At 44.7% G+C, this 17,159-nt stretch overlaps 1 protein-coding gene across 3 annotated transcripts; it reads right to left on the bottom strand.

The window, feature by feature from the left end:
- Positions 1–325: 325 nt before the first annotated feature.
- zbtb18 (zinc finger and BTB domain containing 18) lies at positions 326–11,901 on the bottom strand. Of its 3 annotated transcripts, none has more exons than XM_085799629.1 (2): positions 8,936–9,158; positions 326–5,738 (listed from the first exon to the last, which is right to left on the bottom strand). In XM_085799629.1, the coding sequence occupies exons 1-2, from the start codon at positions 8,949–8,951 to the stop codon at positions 4,024–4,026; spliced, it is 1,731 nt and encodes a 576-aa protein (XP_085655755.1). In that variant the 5' UTR covers positions 8,952–9,158; the 3' UTR covers positions 326–4,023. The 3 variants fall into 3 exon arrangements, with proteins under 3 accessions (XP_085655755.1, XP_085655754.1, XP_085655756.1); XM_085799628.1 differs by lacking the exon at positions 8,936–9,158 and adding an exon at positions 7,133–7,311 and having other exon boundaries at positions 3,840–5,738; XM_085799630.1 differs by lacking the exon at positions 8,936–9,158 and adding an exon at positions 11,733–11,901 and having other exon boundaries at positions 3,841–5,738.
- Between the last annotated feature and the right edge of the window lie 5,258 nt (positions 11,902–17,159).

Below are 17,159 nucleotides of genomic sequence, written 5' to 3'. Positions count from 1 at the left end.
CCACACTTCATCCAGGAAGGCTGATATATCAGGAGTGAATACAGTGAAACACACACACACACACACACTGCAAATACACAGTCCGTAATGCTGTGTCCAAGCAAGCTGGCTGTACAGCTTGTCACACACACACACACACACACACACACATGCATGTACTTCCTCCTTCCACCCACATCACAAGTCGGAGAGGAGCAGGATGCGAAGACCTCCTGCACAGCAACCTGTAACTATGTGGACGTGTGTGTGTGAGTCTGTGTGAGTGTTAAAATGAGATTTGAAGAGCAGTGTGAGTGAATGAAGGAAGAGAAGCCGAAGCAAAAGGTTGAACTTCAAGATTCTTATAATTTATTGCAGTTTGCACACAATTTAAAAATGTCAACAACAGCACACCAAAAAATTACAAAACTAAACACAATTAGAATTTACTCCCCTTGAGAAAACAAAACAAAAACAAAACAAACAAAAAATAAAAAATCCAACCCAACTATGATTGTCAAAGCTAAAAATGACTAAATCTGAAAAAAGAAAAAGAAAAAAAAGCAAAGATTTTTTTTTTAATCTCACAAAGGGAGCAAATATATCTCAATCAAAATCTGCTTGTTTTTGTTTTTTGTTGTTTTTTTTAATCCCAGACAGTGATTGTCCTTTTTTAAAACAGACTCAGTCATTTCACGCCCCCCGCCCCCCGCCCCCCCACCCCTCCAACCCCTCCCATCCAACCCAACCCACCCACATCTGTCTTTCCATAAACTGTCTATGACATTTGAACATTTTATTTTTATACCTTGATTTAAAAAAAGAAAGAAACAAGATCCCCCTCCCCCCCCTTTGTTTTCAAGTAAGCACAGCAAAAAAAAAAAAAAAATGAAGATGTCTCATCAGGGTGGTTACTTCACAGCGTCGTGAGCAGGATGACATCACTCCCACAACTCCACCCTTCACTCACACATTAGGAAATAAAATAATAGAATAAAATAAAATCTAAAAAAAAAAAAAACAGCCCGGACTACAGCAGTTTAAGGCGGTCAAGTACAACCAGAGGAACAGAACGGAAGAGAAAAACAGCAGTAATGATGAAAACAACAGCAGGATGGAGTGAGCCCATATGCAGAGATGCTGCCAGTGAAGAAATAACGTTTCGAGGGAAAGAGGAAAAAAAAAAAAAAAACAGAGAGAGAGAAAGAGAAAGAGAGACGAGACGATGCGGTGCAAACTGCCGCAATGTCACCCACACTGTTGCACTGGCAAAGCCTGTAGGTGCCACCAGATGACAGGGAGGCACATACAGCCACCTCACCCACCACATGCATATCAGTGGGGGCACACACACACACACACACACACACACACACACACACACTTGTACACACATGCACACAGATGTCTGAGTGAGGGGAAATGTGGAGCTTTCACTTTTTCAGTATCTCTACGTTGAATATGTTTGGATTGTATAAACGCTTGACCATTATTTTGAATATCACAAAAATAAAAATTCGGGTACAGCAGAAAAAAAAAAAAAGAAGTGAAAAAATATTAAACCGATGATGATGTAGCTCCCCGAACCCCAAACATAACATTCACATAGAAAATAAAAAAGGAGTTTTCCCAATCACATGAGCAAAATATAATAAGACATCATTTTCTGATAAATTCCTTGAATTTATACACGTTTTTTTTTTTAAACAACTATTTCTCAATGCTCTACAGTATCAAATACTTCCATAGCGTCAGAAATGTTCTTTTAATAAAGGCATCTTTTCAGCAAAAATCTTGATTTCACGTCTTTTTAGCTTAAAAAGGTGCATTCAGGCCATGCCAATCCCATCTATCTCAAAGTAAGGGTTACGTTAGAAGTGGAAAACACACACTCACACACACACAAACACTCACACATCTCATCGGGACGACACTGCGCCGGGCCGGATGGTTTACTGTACTGAATCAGCAGCACGGCCCTCGCTCGGCACGGCACGGCACGGCCCGATGTGATGCAACAGTGTGACAAAGATATCTGACCCTTCAACTTTCAGCAGGACAGCTCGGTTTCAGCTTCTCCTCTTCCTCTCTCTCTGTATCCTTCACCCTGTAGCCGAGCCAGAACCACAAAACTGCGCCCAGCAGCCCTGAAGTAAGTGCCCAGTGAGCAGACGTAATTAAGAAATGGCTCGACCGCGTCTTAGAGCTGGAGAGGACAGAGACGTGAGAGGTGGAAAACAAACATGCAGCAGTGGAGAAATGTAACGCCTGAGGAGGAGGAGGAGGAGGAGGAGGAGGAAGTGCTGGGTGGACGTAGGTCTTCAGTAGGTTAAATTGACTGGTAATAACCAAGTCACACACTCATACACACACACGCACACACACACAGCAGAGAGATCAGTGCATATAGACACAGGCTTCAAATGCTTCATCGTTTCGCTTCAACATCCGACGGAAAAACACATTCGGTAACATTCTTCTCGGAGCCCAGCGACAGACCTACAACAACGAGTAGGGGGGAAAAAAATTGTAAAAAATAAAATTAAAAAATCCAACTTTTCACTGTCAAAAGTGTTACGTTCAAACATTTTCCCCCCTGATGCAAAAAAAACCACAACTTAAAGGTTTTTTTTTTAAGACAAAATCAAATTTTCATGCATTTTTTTCCACAGTCGCGAGAATAATATTCAGTTTTTCAACAGACTGCACCCTGGAGTAGTATTCACAAAGAAAAGAAAAAAAGGAAAGCCCATTGTCAAATATTTGATCAATTACAATGTGTACAGTAATACAGCAAATTCACATTTTATTTTAAAATATACAGGTTTGGACGTCATGCAACAACAGCAGGTCCCATTACAAAAAAAGTAACAAAATAATAATAATAATAATAATAATAATAATAGTCATTAATTTAAAAAATGGTAAAGGATTAAAGTTTTAAAACTATAGCAGAACAATATACAACAACCTTAAATTAAATACCTTTTCAACAAGAGATGTTTTAAAGACTGCCAGCTAGATTTAAGAAAAAATTCTATTAATAACAATAATAATAATAATAATTATAATAATAATTTGTAAAGGTCTTTTCATTTTTAGAAAATACTTCAAATTGATTGGAAGTGAAAAAAGGAGGCTGTGCATTGCATGAGTGCCATCAGTTTGTCTGTCAGTCAGTCAGCTTTTCCCCTCAACACACACAAACACCAAAGAGCTTAACAAGAGAAGCGGGGAGCGCTTCGCCAACGACACCTCCATGCCAGTAGGAAATAAAATTAATACACACACTACACAAAAAAAAAAAAAAACTCACTCATACACACTCGCGCACGTCAGGTGAAATTTTTGCCAGAGTAGTGCAGTATTGCACGCACGCACACGCACGCTCCCACGCACGCACACACTTCTTCAAACTGTATGTGTGTGTGTGTGTGTGGCGGTATCGACTTGTGGTGATCACAGTACCCGTTTAGTGTATTGTTGTAATGCTTTTTTTTTGTGTTTTTTTTCTTTTTGTTTGTTTCACTTCAGTGTGTTCGACCTGAACTCCTGCAGTGGTGTTTGTTGCCGTCTGTCTGTCTGTCTGTGGGACTGGGACCGACACGCTGGCCGGCGGTGGAGTGTGTGTTTTTTTTTTTTTAAGTCTGAGATGAAACACAAACGGGAGTGAAAACTCTTCAGAAAGGCAGAAAGACATTCTCACTGGGACCCATCATGTCCTTACAAGACGCAATGAAAAACCACCAAACAGAACTTAACGCCAAATAAAAATGAGAGTTCAGAATAAAACTAGAATAAAAACAAAAAAATTACCCCAAACAACAACAAGAACAACAACAAAAAAAACTCAGTAGTAACATTTTCATGTGCTATTAAAGTGCAATTGAATGAGATTTTGCGACACACAAGAACATGACTCACTTAAACCCCGAATATCAAACTTTGCCACCTCCCTCCTCCACCTCCTCCCCCCGTGTCTCTCCTCCTGTCTCCCGCTCCTTCTCCCCCTCTTTTCATCGAACGCAGCAGTTTCTACTGTTTCTACTTCCACAGTTCCTGGGAGCTGTCCTCGATCGCCCAATCCCTGACATTGGGCAGCGCCAGCGGTTCGCTCTTCACTGACAGCGAGTTGACCAGTTCACAATGGAACTTGCGGATGTGTCGGTAGAGGTCCCCGGACTGCGTGAAGCGCCGCTCGCACCACTTGCAAGCGTGCGGCTTCTCGCGCGTGTGCACCACCGCGTGGCGGCTGAGGTTGTGTGAGTACTGGAAGCTCTTGCCGCATGTGGTGCAGGTGTAGGGTTTCTCGCCAGAGTGTGTCCGCTCGTGGCGCTTCAGCGTGTACATGCAGGAGAAGGTCTTGCTGCAGATGGTGCAGGTGGGCACGTTGACGTCACCGGCGGGCTTCGAGCGGATGCCCTCCTGCTCCCGGAAGTGGGAGCTGAGGTGGAGCTGCAGGATGTGCGGCGAGGGGAAAACCTTGTTGCACAGCGGGCACATGAAGATCTGGGTGTGCTGCGCCGACAGCATGTTGGAGACGTAGGGCAGCAGGGAGTTATCCATGCTCGCCGCCTCCGCCTGGGCGCGCTCGTTCTCGCCGCCCAGTATGTCCTCGTCGTCCGCCGCGGTCGGAGGCTTCTCGTCCCGCTCCAGCTCGGAGGCCAGCGAGGCCTCTCGCAGGGCCGACAGGTGCGCTTCCAGGCCGAGCCGCCGCTGGGCCGACAGAGGGCCCCCGACCCCGTGGTGGGTCAGGCCGCCGTTGGCGCTGGGAACCGTCGCCTTGGTGAGGCCGCTGTGCTCCATGTCGTAGTCGCCGCCTCCCAGCTCCTCTTCCTCGTCGGAGGCCACGCCCCGCTCCACCTTCACCCTCACGGCCAGCGGGCTCTGGAGGCTGTCTGGCGTCGCCGCTCCGCTGAAGTACGACTGGTGGTGGTGGTGGTTGTTGCTGTGGTTGCTACCGGCGATGGGCTTGACCGACAGGTCCAGGACGCAGTCGGCCGCGTCGTTCGACACCCTCCGACCCCGGTGCCCGCCGCGAGAGCTCACGGAGCGGTGGGACCGCTGCGACAGCGATCCGGTGGAGCTGGTGGGGCTGCCGGCCGGGGACAGCAGCTTGGCCCCCTCCCCCAGCCCGTCCCCGGTCTGCGTCTCCGCCTCGCCGTGCCCCGGGCTGGTCGTCGCCATGGCCGGCGTCCCCGGTCTGTCTGCGGACGGCAGCCTCATCCACAGCGGCCCGCCCTCGGCCTTCACCTCCTCCTCTTCGTCACTGTGCAGCAGGTCGGCGGTGGCGGGCCGGCCGTCCGATAGGCTGTCGGCCTTGTCGGAGCAGCTGGAGCCGCCGTCGTCCTCTCTGCGCGTGCTGTCGGCCTCGGCCGTGGCCTTCTGCTTCAAACGCTTCTTACACACCTTGACAATGTCATACATGTGCAAGTAGCTGGCCGCGGCCAGCACGTCCTCCACGGGAAGGTCCTGGAACTGCAGCTTGCCCTCGTACATGAACTCCAGGAGCAGGGAAAAGGCCGGCGCCGTGACAATGTCGCTGTTGAGATGCACCACATCTCTCTTGTCCAACTGGTCCTTGTAGAAGAGGTGAAAGTACATGCTGCAGGACGCCAACACCGCACGGTGGGCGCGGAACTGGGCATCGCCCACCAGCACCGTAGAGTCACACAGGAAGCCCTGGTGCCGCTGTTCACTCAGACACTGGAGTAAATGTCTGCTGTGGTCTGGGAACTCCATCCTGCCGTCCTCATAACCTGCAGCCAAACACAAACACAGATGCAGAGTCAAAGTTAGGTCTCGTTAAAGTGTCAGTGTCTATGATGAATACGTTTTCTAAGGATTAAAAAAAACCTGTTAAATAAAATGAAGCTAAATACACAAGAAAAAAACAGACTTGTAGGATGAAAAGCAAAAAAACTGACAGACATTAAAAACAGAGAGGTTCTCTGTCTGAGTTATAATTCAAGCGTTGAGATCACATTGTTTTTTATCACTTTGGCGTTTGTGTTCACACAATTTCTGCAAACAAAATCACCCTGTATTGCCAATTAAAACAAAAAAGGAAAAAAAAAGAAAAGAAAGAAAAGAATCGCATCAGAAGAAAGCCGGTTGGTAAAAACAGAAACGCAAAGAGAAGGCACATTAATAAACACTTTAAAACGCAAAATAAGTCGATTAAAATAAAATAAAAAACTCAACAGAAGACGCACCATATATAGCCTATTTAAAACCAGTTTATATGTGTAATGATTTTTTTTTCTTTAACTCGTTAATCACATCACGTCAACATGAAATATTTCCGCTCTAATTCAACAACCGCCCAGCAGCAGGTAACTGGGAAGTCGTGCACACATTCCTTCATACAAAGACGCAACATCTTCATTTAATTTCTCTCCTTATTGACTCGATTTAAGATGAATAGAAATAAAAGGAGTCAAATGAAGAAAATGACGATGACAACAATTAAAAACTGAATTTAAAAAGTGATCACTGTTGCATTTTTTTTCTTTTTTTTACCCAGATAAAGACTTAACCAGTGATCGTAAAAACCACCAGCGACAGATTCTTCCACTCTGTCTCTCCGTTCTCTCTCTCTCTCTCTCTCTCTGTATCTCTCTAACTCCTCTGCCTGCACTCCTGGATTGTCGCTGCTCCTACGCTGGTTATTTTTATTAACCCACTTTGGCCTGGCCTGGCACAGCCCTTTTAGGTAACCGGCTTTCAGCTGCACACACTGTCCTCACGTACACACAACACACATACACACACAACACACATACACATACACACACACACACTTAGTACCAGCCTACCTACCAACCACCTCCACAGGCTAAGTCGAGCAGGAAAACTGCCCAATTGAAATAGCACTGTTGAAAACAAAACAGCTTGTCCCTTGTTTAACCTGCGAGCACCGGCTTTAGGTGTAAGATTAGACCAGTGGGAGAAGAAGGAAACAAGACAGAAAAACTTGCAGCAAAGCAATGATCATCAGGTGTAGCAGCTAAAAGAGAAAGAGAGCGAGAAGGAGAGAGGGGAAAGCGAGAAACGGATCTATTCGATTAAAAAATGAACAACTAATTAGGCAAAATTTCAGATGGCAGCCGCCGATAACGAGAATGAAATCTGTAAAATCATTAAGTCCCACCTGTTAACCAAGTCGATTTGTCCTGCCTGAGAAAATACATGGGTCCCGCTCTGCACTGTGTTAACCAAAGCAGTTAAATCACCTCATTTGAATGAAGCTAAACCAAGAATGTCAGCGTGTGTGAAGCTGTGTGTGTGTGTCAGTCAGTCAGTGTGTATGTGTGTGTGTGTGTGTGTGTCGCCCTACAGCTCGTACAGACTGCTTTTAATGAGGGGGCTTACGGGGACAAGGGTGTACCACCTCCCACCTCTCCACACCCCCACCCCTCACCAACACCAACACCACTCCCTCCCTCCCTCCCTCCCTCCCACCCCCCACTCTTCTGTCCAGCCAAACCTCCTCCTTCCCCACACACACACACACACACCATCCGTCACTCACATGCCTCGTTCTGAGTCTTACAAGGAAAGAAAAAACACACCCCTGCACATCCGCCCCACCGTAGAAAACTGCCCTCTTCCTCCTCAAACCCCCCCACCCCCTCTCTTCACCCCTTCACCCCTCACCACCACCACCACCCAGAAGAGAAGATTTACAATACAATCACTGTAAGTGCCCTGCTCGTCACAGCATCAATCCTAATCCTTAAAGATGGCTAAAAATAAAGACGGCGGCGGCGGCAGTGGCGGTGGGGAGGGAGCCGTCGGCGGCAGTGGTGGTGGTGGCGGTGGCAGCAGCAGCAGCAGCCGGCCGTCACCCACCTACCCAACCCACCCACCGACCCACCCACCCAACCGGCCCCTCCGACGGCCGTCACCCAGCCCAGGCAGGGGTCTGAGAAAGAAGGAGAGACACACAGAGAGAGGGAGAGAGGGTGAGGGAGAGAGGGAGAGGCTGGGACGGCCGGGGAGGGAGAGGCTTTACCCACATCTGATCCAGCTGACGGGGGCCATATGGCAGCTGCTAGCCAGATAAAGAGATTAAGACTAGGAGGGAGTGCGATTACAGCTGTCTAGCCAATTCAGGCAGCTCAAATCTGCAACTTCTAAATTAGTCTCCTCTACTCCAGCCGACAGGAGGTGGTGGAAAGAAAAAAAAAAAAAGAGAAAAAAAAGTGGGTAGAGGAGACCGCACATGCTTTCAAGTGATTTTTTACAACAAGTTGGACTGAACTGAAAGAAAAAAATCGGGTTAGATGGTGAGGATTAAACAACTGCTCAGTTTTTTTTGGTTATTTATCTAAGTGAAAAATGGGTTTATCTTCTCTGTGAGCAAATTTGACACACATTAAAATGACTAAATCTGTTTTTTAATTAATGTTTAGCAAGAAAAAAAGCACTACTTTGAATATTTTTTTTTTAAAAGAATGAACTAAATGAAATTATGAAATGATGAAGAAAAGTTTCAATTAGCAATGATCCAAACTAAAAAATCCTGACAGCAGCACGGGCAGAAAAGAAGAAGAGCGACAGACAGCTGAGTTTTTTTTTTTTTTTAAATGCAGCTCTCTACAAAACTTAAAGAAAACACAGCAGAGTGTTGTTTCCCGGACAGCAATTACCCCTCAGACAGGCAGCAGCAGCAGCAGCAGCAGCAGCACCGACACGAGTTTACTACTCAGGCACTCACACAGCAGCAGCAAGCAAGCAGCGCTCACACACAAACACACAAACACATACACTGACTGACTCTCTGACACACACCGGCGGAGATCCCCACAACAACAAAAACAAAATAAAATAACTACTCTACTATACTATACCCCGGACTCTCCAACTCTACTCAGTCTTGTCTCATGCACACACACAAACAGACACACAAACATACATAAACGCACACACAAACATAGAGAGAGAACGGTACCTGCAGCAGTATGCATCAACTTGATTAACTCCACTGTAGCAGAATAGCTGGGCTCTCTGTGGCTCTGGCTGAGAAAGGATCTGTGTATCTCTCTCCCTCTCCCTCTCTCTCTCTCTCACTCCCTCTCTTCTTTTCTTGTTTTTTCTCTTCCTCGCTCTCTCTCTCTCGCTCTCTCTCTCTCTGAATCAATGAGTGGGTAGAAGAGGAGAGGAGAAGAAGAAGAAGAAGAAGAAGAAGAAGAGGGAGGCAGGCAGGCAGGCAGGCAGGCAAAGCAAAAAAAAAAAAAAAACACGCTGTTCAAACTGCGAGGGACAGATGCAAAGTGGAGGAGATGTTGGAGGGGGAACGAGATACCACCTCCCTCCTCCTCCCTCCCTCCCTCCCTCCCTCCCTCCTCCTCCTAACTGGCGCTGATCGGCAGCCACAAACACACACACACACACACACACACATACACACATACACAGCACTAACTCTCCCAGGCTGCCGCTGAGACTCACAATAAAGGACTGGGGAGGGGTGGAGGCGGTGGAGGGATGGAGGAGGAGGAGGAGGAGGAGGAGGAGGAGGAGGAGGAGGTGGGGTGGATGGCAGCCTGTCAGCTGCTCTGACATCATCCTCAGATGGAGATGCTACCTCCAGCTGTGCTCTTTCTACAGCCATATGCTGCCTCCTCTACACTCCTGCCACCAGACTCCTCTTTCATTCTACCAACACCACGCAACTTTGTCTCTCTTTCTCTCTTTCTCCCCCCTCTTTTTTCTCCCCCCTCTCTCTCTCTCTGGGAAAAAAAAACACACAGCCCTGTTAAATGCAGTGGGATGCTGATTTTTTTTTTTTTTTTCCTTCTTCATTTCTTATATATATATATATATTTTTTGGAGAATCAGAAAGGATCATGCAACCACAACCACCCACTCCAACCCAAAAACAAAACAAACAAACAAAAAACAAGGGAAAGTTTACACAAAAATACTAAACAGAGGTTCTGGTTGTTAAAAAAAAACAAAAAAAAACTTTTCTTTCTGGTGTTGTGAAATGTTTAAAGCCTCCTCTGTCTCTCGGTCTCCTTCCAGTGACCATAAACAAAGGCCAACACAGCACATTTGCAACTGACAGACATACGCAGCTGATATTGTTTTCCACTTCTTTACGGTTCAGCGCCGCTGCCTCTTCTTGCATTCACTCACTCACTCACTCATTCATTCATTCATCTATCGTTCACCCCTCCTTCCTTTTTTTTGGAGAGAAGGGGGGGGTTAACCCTTCGGACAACTGACAGGAACAAAAAAAAATGAAATGAGGAGACAATGGGAACAAGTCAGAAAGAAAGAAACTAATGAGTGCAAATCCTAAACAAAAGCTATACAAGCCTTTAATAATCCGGGGAGAAACTTCTTACAACTGCATTATTTCGCTTTCGTTTTGGTTGAAAGCGTGCACGTCAGGAGCGCGTGAATTCCCAGCTATTTGATATGTTAAAAAAAACACACACAAAAAAACTACAGGCTAGTGCAGAAACCAAACTACATTTACTTGAAAGTGTCGGCTGGTTGTTTAACCCTTTAAATAAAGTTTCAAGCACGTATACAGCACATTTATAGCACTGTGTTGACGGAATGGTAATAATATAGACAAGTAAAGTAGTTAGCGTTTTATCAATTTATAACATTTATAAGTTAATTACAAACATTTGTTCGTAATCTTGCCATCATTTTTGCTCTATACTGATTATAAAATTTACTTTGGATGTGTTCATTCTGCTTCATTTCAACCTCTGTAATCTTTAATAAAAAAATTATAGGCTAATAATATCAATAAACCCTGCTTTAAAATGATCCAACTTTAACTTAGATTAACTTCACAACTGGAGTTTCAGTTTGCATCATTTATTACTGAGGTCGCTGCTCGACACTGGTGATGCACTACTACTAGGCTATTTCATTTTCTGTTCACCTGTGTGAGACATTTTGTTGTACAGTAGTTGTTTAGAGGCTAACTTACCTGTGTGTTTCACGTGAAATAGTAACGTTATAGGCTATGCTACACGTCTCACGAACCACTAACCGATGATGTGAATCGATTAGTTTGATTATAAATCCAGGCGAAACCCCAAGAAGTTGAACTTTTTTTTTTTTTTAAAGCAGCTTAGCCTATATTAAATCATCAACAATTGTCCGGTGTCGTAGTATAGTGTTGTTGTTGTTATTGTCGGTGGTGGTGGTGGAGATGAAATTAACATAAAAGTCAAAGTGACGTCAACTTGAGCTTGTCCGACGACTCACTGTGTCCGAAACAAACGACACACACACACATAGGCTACACACAAAAAAGAGGAGTGTAATCAATTTCTTAAGCGGAAGACACCACCACCACAAACAATCACACACACCGACACGCAAGAAGAGAAAGACACAGTGACCCACGCAGCTACTACTAGCTTGTATAGCCCCCGATCGCTGGCTGTGCTGCTGCTAACAAAAGTAAACGCGAACAGAGGGCGACAACATTGAAGCTATTTATTTACAGTTGTTGTATCGAAGGCCCCGGTGCTATGACAACAGCGGTTAAAACACCTCGCGGACAGAACGGACAGAAGCGTTAACATGGCAACTATTAAAACGCGTGGACACACAGGACACACTAGTCATGCTAAGGAAGGTTTAGCTTACTTTTTCTCCCCCCCCCCTCTCTCTCCCTCTTTCTCTCTCCGTAACCCACCCTCTCTTCCCCCTTCTCTCTTCCCTTCCCTGAGCCTCCTTTTAATCGGACTCTGGTATTAACAAGCAGCACTTACAGACAACAAGGTCCGACGTCTTTCTTCCCCCCACCGCCGGTTCCTCCGTCAAGTCAAATCCACCACCCGTCCTCTCTCCTCTCTCCTCTCCTTCTTCTTCTTCTTGTTCTTCTCCCTCTTCTTTTTTGCTTCTTAGTCTTCTTCCGTTTGTCCTTTCCGAGACAAAACTAGATTGACTTTGGACTAATTTCCATAACAGGCTGCCGAGGCGAGCAGAGCAGGCAAGGCGGAGAGAGGGGGACGGGGAGTCTGTAGCACTCTGCTGCTGCGGCGGCCAGATGTTTCCGAGCTGTTGCTGCTGCTGCTCAGCTCAACTCAACTCGGGGCTGGGAAAAGAAAAAGAAAAAAAAGAAAAAACTGAGTGGCACCGCGCAGAAGCCAATGGTGCCGGGCGAGGAGGAGGAAAGTGAAGGCAAATTAGAGGAGGAGGAGGCCGTCTAACAGAAGAGAGGGGAGGAGGGATATGTCTTCTTTTGCTTCTGCTCTTCGTCGGTGTAGGTTGACACCGAGGCGGCAGCAGCAGCAGCAACACAACAGCAACAACAGCAGCCGCCGTGCGCAGACTCACACACAGTGAAGTGAGAAGGCAGCAGGATAAAAGAAAAAAAAGAAGAAGCTGAGCTGTGCCAAACCAAAAACCCGGGCCAAACCAACTGGTTCTGCGAGTCAGCGAGAGGTGGCGGACTGGGCTGGCTGGGCTGGCTGGGCTGGCGCAGCGGCGAGCGTGAGAGAGAGCGGAGCGGAGCAAGCGGTGCCGCGGTGCCGTTTGGGTACTGTAGTCAAGCCCCGAGCAGGAGGAGAGGGGAGGGGAGGGGAGGGAGGGAGAGGAGGGGAGGGGAGGGAAGGAAGGAGGGAGAAGGGAGGTGGGGTGGTGTGAGAGTTAGAGGAAGGGAAGGGAGGGGAGGAGAGGGAAGGAGAGGAGGGGAGGGGGGCCACGGGGGCGGGCTGATGCGAGCAGGTGCACCACCTTGACAGGAAGAAACCCCGTTGGCTGACTGGAGCTATAGGCTATGACCTCAGAGTCCGGATTAAAGTGAGATCACCACTGGATGAATAAAGTAAAATAAAATAGCTAGAATAAGATCAAATAAAGTCAGTTTAAAAGGTTTTTTAAAAAGAATCCAACAGGCTGCCGGATTACACTCATGCTTGTAGCCTATATAGGTCCTACTTAAAGCTGACTGGAGCTATATAGGCTGTAAAACCTCAGAATCCAAATTAAAGTGAGATCATCACTGGATAAATAAAGAAAAATAAAATAGAGTAAAATAAAATAAGATCAGTGGCATAAGCCTGGTCTTCCACTTCAAAAGGTTTTTTTTGAAAAGAATCCAACAGGCTGTCGGATAATGCTCGTGATTGTAGTCGATGCTATAGGCTGTAAAACCCCAGAGTCCAGATTAAAGTGAGATCACCACTGGATGAATAAAGTAAAATAAAATAGAGTAAAATAAAATAAAAAATTAAAAAAAGTGGCATAAACCTGGTCCTCCACTTCAAAAGGTTTTTTTTAAAGAATCCAACAGGCTGCCGGATTACGCTTGGTTATAAGGCTGACTGGAGCTATAGGCTATAAAACCTCAGAGTCCAGATTAAAGTCACTGGATAAATAAAGTAAAATAAAATAGAATGAAATCCAATGAAATCAGTGACATAGGCTAATCCAGGTCCTCCACTTCAAAAGAATCCAACAGGCTGCCGGATTAGGCTCGTGATTGTATAGCCTATGTTTAAAGGGGAACCACTTTCTGATAAGACACCATCTACAAAGCGTGTAAAAGCTAATAATTGATTAATTTATTACAAATGCTTTAGCCTATAGATCAGCTATTCCTATAACACAGCAATTGTGAACTCAGACGATCCAGTTTTTCTTATCATAGGCTACACCAACAACTTGCAGAATATGCCTCTTTTATCTTTAGGGTACTTTAAATCTTTGATTATGTCACAGTTTATCTTCAGATGTTCCTGTAGCTGATCTGTGCTGCCTGAAATATTTTAATTTTATGTTTTTGTGGCTTTTGTTGTTCTATTCTTTGGCACTTTTTTTGATCGTGTTTTTGTTTTCCTGCGACTTGCTAAATATAGGCAGCCAATGGTCTCTACCTACCTCAGTGTATTCCCAAATTAAATTAAAGGCAAAATTAAATGAAATAATAACATATTTTGCGTTGCACTAACTCTTAACCATCAGTATTTCACACTTTATTGACCTTTGTACTTTTGATTTTTGCACTATAAAAACCTTTGAGTCATACAGAGATATAAATAAAGTTGCCCTCCCCATAAGTGGTCAACAGTCCATTGGAGGGGTCTCCTCCATGAATTAAAGAGCTAAACAAAAGACATAATAAGGAAGGTTTCCACATCATGGCATCCAAAAGATGTATTGGGAGACCTAGTCTAAATAAGCAGCCAATATGTTTATATAGCAGCCTTTATAAACATGCATTTATGGTTTCAGCCATGCAGACTGATAATATAGCAAAACACACCTGTAATAATATCTATGTATGTACTGTATTATATCTGCCACTCTAAACTGAAAATGTTAAGATTTTGGACTTTTGGCAGAACAAAATGAGACCATGAGCCAAACTTGAGGTCAAGTGTTGGATATTTACCCTTTTCATTGGAAAATATAAGAGAAACTGCAGACATACTGAGAAGAAGCTCCTTATTGTCTCACTGTATGTGTTGATAGTGTCTGTCCGACACCTTCGGCAGTGATTATAGTTTATGTGCGTGGCTGCCTTCAGTTCGTGATGTGCTGTCACTTTGTCATAGCTCTGTGAGGAGAGAGGACAAATCCTCGGTGGACGTATAGTGACAGAAATCAATGAAAACAGAGGCAGAGATGTTTATTTGCTGCACTTTGAAGGTGATTTACCAGCGTATACGAATTTCAAGGGAAGTGTAATAATGACAAATGTGAAATAAACAATCTAGGCCAGGCAGGCGGTGACATTGAAGAGGTGAGCAGGCTTGTAATGAAGGTGACGGGTTCCTGTGCCACCAGGCGGGTTTTAAGTATCATTGTCTCAACTGGCACTTGTGTTGGAGACCTGAGACTTTCTCTTCCTCACTGAAGCAACATCAAGGCGACATGTGGCAAGGCCTGTTTGACCTGAAGGTTTCAGTTTACATTAAACATGTTGTTGCATGTATTCACCCTGCACTGGTCTGTTCCCTTCACTGACAACTATTGTCTTGAAACATTTGGACGCGACAGTCTTCTCTCCACAGCAGCAGCCTCGGTATTTTTTATTTATTTATTGTTTTCTCTCATCTGTCTCTCTGTGGTTGATTTCATGAAGAATGTCATGTGCAGCGTGAAGAGCTGCAGCGCTGGAGACATTTAGGTTGTAAGTTTCCTACATGACTTCCAAGAGAAGAGAACAAGCAAATCTAGGACACAGAGCAACAGCAGCAGCAGCAGCAGCAGCAGCAGCAGCAGAAGTAGTGGTAGTGGTTCTTCTTGTCCAGAAAACAAGGCAGCTTGTTTCATCATTTCAAGGAAAGGGACGTTCAAGGAGCTCACAGGGGACTTTTTAAACGAAGGGGTTCCCAGAAACACAATGAACAAGTTAATTGAATATACATGTGATAATTTGCAGGCAAAAACAAACCATTTATCACAGTTAAACAACACATCACTGCTCAGATGTTTGTTTGTTTTTCTCTGCTGCTGCAAAATCTTACCTAAGAATTAAAAAATTCCCTCTCAGATGTGGGTCACTGGGACAAAAACCTTTATCGAACGTCTGCCATGGGAGCCTTGACATGAAAAAAAAAAAAAAAGTTGGGCAGCTCTGGGTGGCTGAGTGAGTCTGTGGGCCCATTTGCATCCCCCTAAACCTGTCCCAGTAAACTAATTGGCGTTACTAATAGATGGCTGGATGAACCGCAGCCCTGTATGGTAATGAATTCACACGATCCGGTGTCATAGCTGAAGGACTTGTTAAAATGCAAATGAATGATGACCCTGTTATGTGTCTATCAATTTGGGGGTCCACGTTATTAACGCATTACAATGAGCCCCTTGTTCATGCACGAAAATACAATTAGGCCCACAGGCAGGAACACTTCAACAGAACAGAAAATTGGATTTAAGCACAGACTTTCAAAACTACTAGCTAATTTGAGCAATAAATATAAAGCAGCCTGACCGTTTTTGAGGGTAATTGCAGATCTCACCGAATATTATTAAGCTTCTTTTTTGAATAATTTTCCTTTCGCTGTGCAAGATAATGTGATGCATGGAGGACTCACCTCTCTGGCAGACGGCGTCTCAGTAGCTCCTCTCTGTATAGGCTACTGTAAAGAGAAGGATGCACCTCAAATAGCTTTGAATGTATTAAAATCTGTTGTGTGTGTGTGTGTGTGTGTGTGTGTGTGTGTCTGTGTGTGTGTGTGAATGCCCCAAGAGATTTCTGTGCAATTTTCTCAACTTCTTTCGCCGCTCCTGTGTTCCCCTCTCTGATCCACATACAGCATTGTTTTCTCACTGACAGAAGCCAGAATACAGCCCAGTGTGTGTCTGTCTGTGTGTGTGTGTGTGCGTGTCTGTCTGTGTGTGTTTGTGTGCCGCTAAAGCAGAGCCAGCCTGATGTTTGAAATTATTTGTACAACTATTTGATCCTCCCCACAGCTGAAAACCAAAGACAAAGCAGAAGGCAGCCAGGAAAAACACAGAGCGAGCAGAGCTTGTATTCACACGTCCAGGAGAAAAAGTTTTTGTTCAGGAAATTAGGAGGAAATTGAATACAACCATCCATTAATATTCTCATGTGGAATCAGTCAAACACAACATGACAACAACTGTACAATCAGATATTTGTTTCCTCTCAAATGTGAATTGTACAGCCTGTGTGTCCTGTCGGTGAGTCCTTTGAATTTGGCTGATTTTCTACTTTCCACCTCTGGAGGTCGCTGTAGATCCCATCTTTTACTTTCTAATTCTCTCTCTGTTCAGTTTGGTTAAATGGGCCTTTGTAGCCATGACATTTTGACTAAAAAACACATTTGCCCAAGCATTTACATAACGGAAAATAAATAACACATGTAATCAAAACATTAGAAAATACAGGCCTGGATTAAAACAACTAGTTGCTGACAGAGAAAACATCCAGAATCAGGAAAAACAATTCTGATTTGACTCCAGTATTTATATTAAATAGATTATTAGACTGACCTGGTTTCCTTTTGTCACAGTGCTGCCTTTTGTCCCACAATTAAGTTGTTCTCTTTGTTTATTTCGAGTGCACAATACTAATATTCAGCTTTTTATTTCCATGCCCCTTGAGGCAGAGAGTACTGAGTGCAGGGATTTTTTTTTTGTTTGAGGCAAATAAAAGGCATTTTGTGAATTTGGCAGAAGAAAAGAAGCAATTCTGAGAAAACCTCTGGTCATCCCTGACACAT

This window comes from Trachurus japonicus, chromosome 15 (assembly GCF_045865225.1).
Source record: "Trachurus japonicus isolate A0001 chromosome 15, Traja_1.0".
Classification (NCBI taxonomy): domain Eukaryota; kingdom Metazoa; phylum Chordata; class Actinopteri; order Carangiformes; family Carangidae; genus Trachurus; species Trachurus japonicus.
This window is presented reverse-complemented; position numbering and strand designations above follow the sequence as displayed.

Coding starts and splice junctions, on each gene's coding strand:
- zbtb18 (XM_085799628.1), bottom strand. CDS start 7,172: ATGTATTTTCTCAGGCAGGACAAATCGACTTGGTTAACAG. Junction 5,739..7,132: donor CAAATCGACTTGGTTAACAG/GTGGGACTTAAT, acceptor GTTTGGCTGCAG/GTTATGAGGACGGCAGGATG.